Genomic DNA, 12,297 nt, shown 5'->3' on the forward strand with positions numbered 1-12,297 from the left:
GGGGGGGGGGATACAAAGTGAATAAAGTGTAATTAATAAAGAAAAATATAAAATAAAAAAATAAATTACATTCATAACAAAAAGAAGAAGAAGAATGCTTAAATATTGTATTGTTTGGAAGACTGATGATTCTTTTAAAAAAAATAACAAAATTTGACATAATAGTAAGAATGAGCAGAAGGGCGACCAGGAGTAATTTGTGGTTGGGTTAGAGGAGAGTCCCGTGGAAGTATCGCTGTGAAACTGTGAGCGAACAGCGGCATCCCATGTAAACTCCTCAGGCCCGTCAGGTCTGTAAGGTAGAAAGACAACCAAGAGTAGTAGGTGGAGCCTAGAAACTAGAGATTACTAAAGCAACCGCAGTCACAGATGCAGGAGATGGAGCACAGGGTGTGGTTGCAGAATCCCAGAGGTGCGATGGCATTAAAGACCGAACAGTATGCTTCTTGGAGCATTAACATTATCTTCACTCACATTTCCCAGCTACTCTACGTTTGGAACAACCACGGGCCTAGTAAACGGTGCCAATGAGGAACAATGCCACAGGTATCTCTAAGGCTCTTTGTCTGACCACGTGGGAATTACCAAAAGGAGCTGTCAGTGCTTGCTGCACTCCATGGTGCTCAGCTGTTTCTATCTCTTCGATACAAAGAAACAGTATTGGGCTGGTCACAACCTCAGTATCGATAATAGACTTTGTAATAATAGTATTTGACAGAAAACACCCAATTATTGTCTATTATTAATTATTTTCTATTGACAAAACATTCCTTAGTGAGAAATATTTGAAGGTTTTGTGGAACAGGAAACCTCTGATAAAAATCAATGAACTCTTTTTTGCAGTACCAAGCAGCCACGAATAATATGTAATTAATGTGTATGTAAATATGTAATTAACTAACTAGAACAAACTTTACAAAGACCATCATTAGACTGGGCTTGCTTCTGGGTCACCATCTGTTAATTTTCACCTTATGTTACAAATGGAGTATTGTGAACCACATTCCTCAACTGATTCATTAAAACGAGATATCTATGCTCAGATGTTTACTAAGGGGGAAAAAACTTTTAAAAGACTTAGCAGTATTATTTCAAAGTGAAACGAGATTAAAATGAAAGGCAAGATTTCTTTGTGGATTTTCCAAGCTGTGAAGCAGAAAATATGGTGAATTATACATTATAGCCTTAATATTAATATAGACAGTGGGCTATAAAATCAGTGTGAGTTTTTATTCTATGTACATAGAATTTTAATGTTTGATTTTTTTTAAAGGGAGTTTATAATTGTAGCATGCTGAGAGGAATGAAAACTACTCTGAACTAAAATTTTAAAAATAGAGTGGAATCAAGTACCTTGCATGAGACTCTTAAGGAATCTGCTTTTAATTGCTCCAGAAGAGGCCATTTTTCCTTTCAATATAATTTTTTAAATTTTTTTATTTAACTTTTATTAATTACATTTTATTCATTTTGTATCCCCCCATAAGCCCCTACCTTCTCCCCTCCCGGTCCCACCCTCCCCCCACCTTTCTGCATGCATGCCCCTCCCCAAGTCCACTGATAGGGGAGGTCCTCCTCTCCTTCTTTCTGATCTTAGTCTATCAGTTCTCATCAGAAGTGGCTGCATTGTCAGGGTTCTAGGTTATCTCCATGAATAGTCCTTGGTTGGAGTATGAGTCTCTGGGAAGTTCCCTGTGTTCAAATTTTCTTGTTCTGTTGCTCTCCTTGTGGAGTTCCTGTCCTCTCCAGCTCTTACTATTTCCCACTTCTTACATAAAATTCCACTCACTCTGCCCAACAGTTGGCCATCAGGCTCAGCATCTGCTATAACATATTATTTTTCTACTCTTCAACTCAAATTTGTTTATTCTTTTTCTATTTTTCTTTTTTCTCATTTCCTTTCTTTCTCCTCTCTTTCTTTCTTTCTTTCTTTCTTTCTTTCTTTCTTTCTTTCTTTCTTTCTTTCTGTCTTTCAAGTGTGGGGAATTTTGAGTTTTCTCTTTCTTCTTGCAGCCACTGGGAGCCCTGGCTCTGTGGGCATTAGAATGCTCATGATGCTTTAGGACCTCCTCTTCTGCACTTCCATCTTTTTCATCTGCAGACCTGCTTGTTTCTCTAACTTTAATCTCTTTGGAACACTAGTGTAAATTAAGTTAAAGGCCCACAGCTTCTCTTCTTTTAACCAATGTCTTTTGTTATTGGCTTTTGTTAGCGGACGGTATGTTTCACAAACCTTTATTTTTTTTTGAAATAATTATTTATTGCTAACAAGTACAGAGGAAAGCCGTGCTTTGCTTCAATCATCTTCATGTGGGAAATATGATAAACTGTCAAATACATATCTAACATACAGCTAATTTCTCACATCTGCTTTATATTGATAATGTATTCTCATGTTTTAGCCTTTGTGCTTTAAGATCTTACAGCACTAATGCTAACTACTGGGGGAATAGAAAAAAATTAATTTTTATATTCTTTGTGGTTTGTAGTTGAGACCAGTATAACACAACTAAAGAATATAAACTCATTTGAATCAAGTTTTATTTATAAGAAGAGAGGCTACAAACCCATGCGTTATTATCCACTTGATGAAGGGCACTGGTGGATAAACATGAGAGAACACTATGGGCAGGGTTCTGAGGCTGGAGTGTTTGCATTCCTCTACCAAGATAAAGATGCCCATTTCCTCTGGAGATTTGAAAGACACCTCTCCAGGACCTTCATAGGACTGGCTGTAGAAGAGGTCAAAAAATCTATCCTAGGTTTTATGACCTACCTCGGAAAAGAAGTGTGCAGAAAAGGTCAGAGAGACCTCTCTGTGCCTTCCCCTTTTCAATATGCCATTGCACACAGTTTGGGTGGTATGTCTTGAACCCTGTCTAACCAGAGCAATAAGTCCACCTGCTAAAAAGGTACAATTCATTAGTCAAAAGCTAAAGTCTTCCTGGTGAGGTCAGAAGGCACAACTCTTCCCACGTTCCATTTAGTAGCCTAGATCTAAAGACTTTATTCTATTAGAATGAATGTATATATTCTATAACATAGTCAATCTCTATTAAAATGAGATCGAAGATAATAGCTATTCATCAATTTAAATAAAAATCAGTGGGGCAGGAGAGATGGTTCACCAGGTACATTCTCTTCACACAGGGTCTAATGATGTAAATTTGATCCACAGGATCCACATGGTAGAATGAGAGAACCGCTGTTTGTTTGTTTGTTTGTTTTTCAAATTGTCCTCTGATTCCACATTCAAGCCAAGGGATGGGAACACACACCCACACAAAATAAATATGACATCAAAACTTCATCCTAAGTCATGACAGATTTAGGAAGTAAGTCAATGCCGGGTTCTTTGCCAAGCCCTGAGGGAAGAAAGGGAGGATTGCACTACCGCAGTTCCCAGGTGCATTTGCTAGAGTGGTGCGCTCAGGCCGGAAGGCAGCATCTGAGGGAGGTTAGAATCATAGGAAGACTCCTAGAACCCTTCTAGGTACATCTGTCAGAACTCTCAAAGTCTATAAAAACGTCTCTCTGAGCTTCGTCTCGTGTTAGTGTAGCCACGATTCCTGACATACTTTGTGTCTGTAATTATGAGGAAAATGAAGAAAATTCTGTTAGCTGTGAACTTGAGGGCCTGGAAGATTTTCAGTGTGCGCACCTGCCTGCCATTCTCATAGTAACTCTGCTGGCTCAGTGAGGAAAACTTTCCTTTGAATCATGAAGTCAACCTCAGAGGATCGTCGGCATTCTCCTTTCTCACTGCTGCTATTTCACTGTCGTTGGCAGCTCCGAATCCTTGTGCGGCCAATGAAGGCAGAGGCCCCTGTTCTCACCTGTGTCTCATCAATCACAATAGGAGCGCAGCCTGTGCCTGCCCACACCTCATGAAGCTTTCCTCTGACAAGAAGACCTGCTACGGTGAGTTTCCCAGAGTTCCTAGCCAAATCTGAATGGAATTCTTTCAGATTCTGCGGGCATTCAGATTTTTCTCACAGTGAAGTGGAAGAGGTTTTAACTGCCTTTAAAAATATGTTAGCTGTAAGAACTCAGCTGTTTCTGGGGAAACTGACAATCCTTTCAAATCCGGTATGTTCTATTTGCTGTCTATCGCCCTTTTCACTTTTTTTTCCTGCTACTTTTTATTTGATGCGTTAGCCAAATTTATCTCTGCAAAACAGATGAGTGAGTATAAGCGCAGTGCCAGGAAGTGATGACTAGGGTAGCCAGCATGACAGGAGGAAATCAGCTTTGATCTCCTATTCATTTAGCAGGTGATTGTCAACCTGAAGGGAAAAAAAAAAAATGTGTAGCTTGAAATATAACTTTAAAAACAGACAAAAGTATTTACACTTAATAACTTACATTAACGAAAATAAATATTTTATTAATATTTTTTGATAAAGTAGTTACTTAATCTATAGGGTAGAATATACAACCACTTATCAGAAGTTAAATTATGAGTCTAGTACTAGGGGCTTTAGTTCTGTGCAGTTATTTCAGAAGAATATCAGACTCCTCTGATCAGGATTCTTGTTTAGGTCAGTTAAGAGTTTCTAGAGGGACACAGAGGACCATCAAGTGATAATTATTAAAAAAAAAAAAAAAAAAAAAAAAGAGGCACTAGAGGATCCAAACATTAGGAATACGGGGGCTGCAAGTTCTGCCAAACCAGAGGGCCATGCTGAGGGCATTGGGGTGTCTTTCATGGGCTCAGGTATGTAGCTGGGAGGCGAGTGTCCATGTTTACCATAATGAAGTTATGTAACAAGTTCTATATCCATGGCATGGACACATTCCAGACTTGAAGAGGCACAACATGCGCTGAGGTCCAGCCCCACAGAGAAATAACAAAACACCCGTTACCTAGAGGAGAGAGCAGGGAATTGAGCATGTTAGTGATTTTAAAGATCCCCACAGAGAGTACAGGACTTGCTCTGCCATTACATATGAAGAAGAGTACTGTACAAGAGAATTTGTCACGGACCTGATACCAGATTAGTGCCTTTCTCAAAATAACAACCACCCAGTGACAACAAACAATGTTAGAACTATAACTCCTATTTCACAAACAGGACAGGGAAAGTACCTGAATGCTTCCCAATACTAGAACAACAAATTTATAAAAATTTACAATAAAAATGGAAGATTACCTGAGCCCTAATTTTGGCAAGGAATATATGGATTGACTTTAAAAAAAAAATAATGCCCAATTTTACTTTATTCAGTCACATTTTTTTTTTTTTAGGAAACGATATTCTTAAGTGATTTGCAAAAATTTACAATAAAAACTGAAGATTACCTAAGCCCTAATTTTGACAACAAATATATGAATTAAAGTTTAAAAAAATAATGCCTAATTTTATTTTATTAAGTAAATTTTTATAGAAAAACATATTCTTAGGAAATTTAAAAATCATTTAATAAGAGGCAATATTGTTTTTATTACTTACCAATATAAAATATGGGTGTTGAGAACATATATTCAGCAAGTTCTGGTTTTGTTTGCTTGTATATATTGTTTTCTGAGAGGTTCTCTTTATATAGCTATGGCCAGCCCGAAACTGAGAAATCTTGCAATACCTCCAGATCTGGCTTTAGTTAGCAGTGTTTTGGTATGCTGAGATAAAATTAAATACTGAGATTTTTGACATTACAAACTAAATAATATTAGTTGAAGATATTTTTAGCTTTTTTTTTACATCATCTATCTTAAAGGTTCCAAGTACCTTTAAGATAGATGATATATACATCTGTCCATCAGGGTTTTTTTTTTTTTTAATTTTTGTGTGTTAAAATTCAATTCATCAAAAGTTGCTACTTTAGAAGTCAAGACTGTCTTACACTTGCCAACAATATAAGGAAAATAATGATCACTTTAAAATTTCATTTTCTAGAAATGAAAAAGTTTCTTCTTTACGTGAGACGTTCTGAGATCCGAGGAGTGGACATTGACAATCCATATGTGAACTTCATCACAGCCTTCACTGTCCCAGACATTGATGACGTTGCTGTAATAGACTTCGATGCCTCTGAAGAACGTCTGTACTGGACAGACATCAAAACACAGACCATAACACGGGCTTTCATCAATGGAACAGGGCTAGAAACAGTTATTTCAAGAGGTAAAAGAATTTCGTGACCCCAGTAGTTTGTTATTCCATTTGTAGTAAACATTTTCTTTTGCAGTCTTCCTACACTGTTCAACTCAATTGGAAGGTGAAACTGGTTACTCAGAGAACCAACAGTGTCCTCCACCTCTACAAATGTTAAATGCCGTAATTAAATCAAACTGCAGTTTGACAACAAAAAATTTAGTTCCATTAAAAAGAAAAATCCTAGAGCAAATTAAAAATTTTTTAAAGTCTAAACATATTAAAATGCTTTTTTTTTTAATTTTTACTTTTCGCTGCCGTGAAACACTACTCACATGCAGACAGCATAGGGAACAGCAAGGACTAGGCTAGTCCTTTGAATTCAGCTGAGTCTGAACCTCTTCTTAAACATACTGTACAGTGAAATATTCCAGAAGCTTTCTTCATAAGATCGCAACAGGTTCACTTGAATTAACTGAATAAAAATAAGGACAGGCAAGATGGCTCAGGGGGTACAAGTACTTACCACACAAACCTGACAGCACGAATTTGATTCTCAAAATCCAAATCTACTGATGGACAGAATATACACGTAAAGTTGTCATCTGATTTCTATGTACTTGCTGTGACACACACACAGGCATGCCCATGTATGCACACATTAATAACATTTCTAAACTTAGAATTAGATTAATGTACTGTTTGCTTGTATGTTGGCTGTTTTTGCTTTGTATCAGTCTTCATGGAGGACGCTTCACTGTGACCGAAAATCAGACCAGACTTTCTTTTTCTGCATCTGTTGGACATCCGCACTTAATATAGACATTTCAAAAGGCCTGAAAGACAGGGGAATCTTTACTCCAATGGATGTGGCAAAGTACCTTCGCTCTAAAGAATACTGAAAATTTTGAATCAACTCATATTTGAGAAGTGCTTAAGTTTATTTTTCATTTAGTAAATATCTTTATTTGAAGAAGCTTAATAATAGTTTTTTACTTTTATTCTTCTCTCCTATAATACATCCTTACTGCAGTTTTCTCTCCCTTCTCTCCTCTACTCATAATCTCTGCTCCACACATTCCGTCTCCCCCAGATCTATAGCTGCCCTGCCTCTCCTCAGAGAAGAGCAGACCTCCAAGGGACATCAACCAGACACAGCAAAAAAAGCTACAATAAGACCAAGCACATACCATCACATCAAGACTGGGAAAGGCAACCCAGGAGGAAGCAAGGGTCCCACCAGCAGGCAAAAATGTCAGAGACAGCTCCCTCTCCAGCCCCACTGTTAGGATTCCCACAAGAACACCAACCTATTCAGCCATAACATGTATGTGAGGACCTAGATCAAACCCATACAGTCTCTCTGATCTCTGTAAGCCTTCCTAAGTCCCAGTCAGTTTGTTCTGTGGGCCAGGTTCTTGTAGTATCCCTGCCCCTGTGTTTTGTCTGATCCTTGACCCCTTTCTCCACAGGACTCCCAAGCTCTGCCTACTGTCTGGATGTAGGTTCTGCATCTGTTCTTAACAGTTGCTTGATAAAGTCTCTCTGCTCTCTCTGATGATGATTCTGCTAGGCTCCAGTCCCAGAACACTCTGCAGACAGGAAAAACTATAGATAGAAAGTTTTGTGGCTGGATTAGTGTCCCAATCCCTCCACTAGAGGTTTTCCCTGGTTAAAAAAAAGGGGTGTGTGTGGCAGTTCAGGCTCCTCGGCCGATATTACTAAGAGTGCTTGCTAGGGTTACTCTTGCAGATTCTATTGAGTTTCCATTGCACTAGGTTTCTATGTCCACTCCGAAATTCTTCCCCAACTGCAATCATTTCTCCCAGTATTTTTCCCTCTTCCTACACCTGATCCTCCGGTTCAGAACCCCAGCCATCCCCAGCCCGCTGGCAAAATCAGTTGTATTTTCTCTTCCCAGGGAGATCCTTGTTTTCCCTGTTAAGCCCTCCTTGTTACTTAGCCTCTCTGGATCTGTATAGTATGATTATCTTTTACTTTACAGCAAATATCTACCTATAAGTGAGTACATACCATGTTTATCTTTCTGAGTGTGGGTTACCTCAGTCAGGATGGGTTTTTTTGTTTTTTCTTGTTTCATCTCTTTACCTGTAAATTTTATGACCTCATTGTTTTAACAGCTGAGTAATACTTCTCATAATGTAAATGACCCACATTTTCTTTATCCGTTCTTTGTCTGAAGAACATCCAGGTTGTTTCCAGTTTCTGGCTATTAAGAATAAAGCCGCTATGAACATAGTTGAACAAGTGTCCTTGTGGTAGGGTGGAGGAGTGGCATAGCTGGGTCTTGAGGTAAATTGTTTCCCAATTTTCTGAGAAATCACAATATTTATTTCCAAAGTGGCTGTACACATATGAACTCCTACCAGCAGTGGAGGGGCTTTCCCCTTGCTCTACCTCTTAGCCAGCGTTAAAAACAAAACAAAACAAACAAACAAAAACCTTGTGTTTTTTTATCTTAGCCATTCTAACAGATGTAAGATAGAATCTCAAAGTTGTTTTGATTTGCATTTCCCTGGAGAATAAGGATGTTGAACATTTCCTTAAATGTTTCTCAGCTATTTGAATTCCCTCTGTTGAGAATTCTGCTTTGATCTGTATCTCAATATTTAATTGCATTATTTGGCTTCTTGAAGTCTAGTTTCTTGAATGCTTTATATCATTGCTCTGTGAAATGTGGGGTTGGTGAAGATCTTTTTCTATTTATTAGGCTAATGTCCTGTCCTATTACCTTACAGGAGCTTTTCCATTTCATGAGATACCATTTATTAATTGGTGATTTTAGAACAAGTGTTGCTGATGTTCTGTTCAAGAAGTTGTCTCTTGTGCCAATGGTTTCAAAGCTATTCTCCACTTATTTTTCTATCAGGTTCAGTGTATCTGGTATTATGTTGAGGTCTTTGATCCATTTGGACTTGAGTTTTGTGCAATGTGATAGATATGGATCTATTTGAAGTCTTCTACATGCCAAAATCCAGTTGGATCAGTACCATTTGTTGAAAATCTTTTTTTTTTCAGTGTATATTCTTTTATTATTTTAATAAAAAAAACAGGTGTCCATAGGTGTGTGGATTTACATCTGGGTCTTTGATTCAGTTCCATTGAGCTTACTGTTTGTAAACCATGTGGTATTTATTTGTTACTATAGCTCTGTAGTAGAGTTTGAAATCAGAGATGGTACTATCTCCAGAAGTTCTTTTATTGCATAGGATTATTTTAGCTTTCCTGGGGTTGAGTATTGTTATTTCAAAATGTGTTAAAAAAATGTGCTGGATTTTGATGAGGACTGATTTGAATTATAGATTGCTTTTCATAAGATGACCCTTTTTATTTTTTATGGTTAAACCTAACAACCCATGAGCACAAGAAATCTTTCCATTTCCATCAGTAATAGTTTTTTGGATATTTTTTTTGTAAATAGATTTTTCTCTCACATAATATATCCCAACTGCAGTTCCCCTCCCTCTACTCCTCCTTGTTCCTCTCTTTCCCCTTTCTCTCAGATCTACTCCCTCTTCATTTTATCTTAAAAAGAGAAATTGATGGATCAGAAGTTATGAGTGTTTCAGTTCTTGAGAAGTTAAGTGCTTACTTAGGACAATGCGTGGCTGCAGCTTCTCAGGCCACATCCTTTCAGGAACCTCTGGCGTGTGCAGGAGGGGCAGAAGGCTGTCCAGTGGGTTCTGCCTGTTTTTAGGACAGTTCATCTCATTCTAATGCTCTTAGAACAACAATCTGTCAGAAGTGATCATTTATTTCCAACTTAATTAAGTCTGAGGAACTAACATGATTTTCTTTTTCTGCTTTTTTTTTTTTTTTTACAGAGCTGGGTGTAAATGTATAATAGATCTGAAGATTTCATTATACTCACTGAAGTGATTCCCCTCCAGAGTTCAGGAAAGAGTTCATGCCTTTATCGAGAATGTGAACATCTTTCTCCAAAATCTCTGAGACCTGCATATAGCTAAAGATGCTGTTTATAACCATTAAGGGGCAGACTTAGATCCATAGTGATGGAATCCGGCCCTAATTTGTTGAGTGCATATTTTATAAAAATACAAGACTTTTCCACTTAGCAGACTTTAACTACAACTATTTGTCAATGTTGAGCGATAATATAATTACACTAACAATACATATACTTATTAGTATCAGAAATTAATTAAACGATCTATCTGGACAAGTATTTTACATATGAGAAAAGCGAAGAAAGAGACACAGGATAGCCCCTGTGATACTCAAACTGTATCCCACATGGAAGGCAGAGCACGGGCAAGCTCAGGGAACTGAAGAAAAAAATCCTGGTCACAGCAAGCCCCTTACATGTATATAGCTAAAAGCATGCTTTCTGTGTTTCACCTTTCTATGTTAATATGCAGAATGCCATTGGTTTTAAAGAAGGCAGAGTAAGACATTTAGATTTGTTTTGAAAGTGCTCCCTTTACCAAAGATGGAGAGTCCTGGACCTGGTAGCTTGTCGAAGGTTTGTTAACAGCTTTTGTAGATGTGATAAGTGATAGAAGCTTAGACTGAGGAGAGAAAGACAGGGTTTGGGGGAATACTGGCAGATTGAGGAGCTATCAAAGAGGACAAATGCAAAGGCAGACGAATAGTTTAAGCTGAAGGTGGATGTAGGGGCTCTGTCAAATTGGCTCCTCTGTTTCTTCTTCAGTGGGCTTGCCTTTCTTCCAAAATGCAGCCTTGCTAAAGACTATGTGATGGCTTAAATGAGAAATGTGCCCATATTTCAAAACTGAGTTTCTAATTGGTTGTGCTGTTTGGGAAGCTTTATGTGTGGGAAGCCTTGATGAAGGATATATGTAGGGAAGAACTTTGAGAGTTATAGTGTCAATCCCAAAGATGTGAGGAGAAAGTCCACTGATCCAAATCATCATGACCAAATTAATTAAACCATGCAATTGATTAGAGCAATCTATTTTATTCATGTACACAGACTGTGTTCCACTATAGTGGGGTTAAAGGGTCAGCATTGGATGTGAGGAAGGCAAAGTTTTTATAGCTCAGGGGTAGGGACTTCGAAAATGAGAAGTTTTGGGGCAAAATAAGCAGAGTTGCAGGAGCAGAACATAGCAAGGTGATCATACTAAGATAGTTATAACAAGGAATTCAAACAACCCTGTGAAACAAATGCAGGGTGGCAGAGATAGTCATACAACTTTTTAAAACAAAGACATGATTGCCATATCCTGGAGCAGGCAATGCAGGGCCATTTACAATTTATTCTATAGGTGGGGCATAGCACAATAATTGAGAAATAGAGATTTAATAATAAACAGGAATGAGCCTAGTTTGTCTTTATTATAAGATAATTTTTAAGCCTAATATGGAGGCAGGTTGACTCATCAATAGTTTTGCCCCACTACCAGTTCCCTCTCTGCTTCATTCTTGCATTTGTAGAGGGGATCTCTCAGCAACCTGTTGCCACGCTTACCATTTGCTACCATACATCCTTACCATAAGAACTCTTACCTTTCTAGAATGATAAGAAAAAAAAAAAAAAACAACAACAACAACAAACAAAAACAAAACCTTTTCTTCCTTATATAACCTCTTTCAGCAATGGTGTTTTGTCACAGCAACAAAAACTGCAACTAATACAGATGGTAGAACATTCCATTAGCATCAAAACCAGAAATGAACTTTTAACACGTTGGCTTTGGACTTCATCAGGGTATCACAAATTCCAACAGTGATCTCGATGCTTTTCTTGTCTTTTGTAGTCCTGTAGATGGCCTCTGCAGAACTCGCTCTTCCCAATGGTTGCCCTTTGTTCCTTCTCAATAGTTTTTTTTTCTTTTTCTTTTCTTTATAATTGAAAATAGATTCTTCTCTTATATATCATCCCCGCCACAGTTTCCCATCCCTACACTTCTCCTAGATTCCATCCCCAACTCCTCACTCCCACTCCATTTCTTCTTCAACAAAGAACAGGGCTCCAAGAGGTGAAAGCCAGACAGGACAGAATATAATACAATAAAACAAGGCATAAGCCCTCATATCAAGGCTCAACAAGGCAATCGAAAATGAGGAGAAGAGTTTCAAGAGAAGGATGAGAGAAACATCTGCTCCCACTCTTAGACTCTAACAAGAACATCAAGCTTGGAGAGGGGCATGGGAGGAGATGAGGGAGGGAGGGTGAGATTGGGAGGAGATGAGGGAG

At 38.1% G+C, this 12,297-nt stretch overlaps 1 protein-coding gene across 1 annotated transcript in view; it reads left to right on the plus strand.

Moving 5' to 3' along the window:
• The window catches only part of Lrp1b (LDL receptor related protein 1B), a 2,073,786-nt gene that overhangs the window by 1,393,726 nt on the left and 667,763 nt on the right, over positions 1–12,297 (plus strand). The window contains exons 27-28 of the mRNA XM_055599725.1: positions 3,790–3,921; positions 5,898–6,125. Coding sequence (XP_055455700.1) covers positions 3,790–3,921; positions 5,898–6,125 — 360 coding nt within the window. The remainder of the gene's footprint in view (positions 1–3,789; positions 3,922–5,897; positions 6,126–12,297) is intronic.

The sequence above is a fragment of the Psammomys obesus genome, unplaced genomic scaffold (genome assembly GCF_907164565.1).
Source record: "Psammomys obesus unplaced genomic scaffold, mPsaObe1.curated_primary_1811, whole genome shotgun sequence".
Taxonomy (NCBI): Eukaryota; Metazoa; Chordata; class Mammalia; order Rodentia; family Muridae; genus Psammomys; species Psammomys obesus.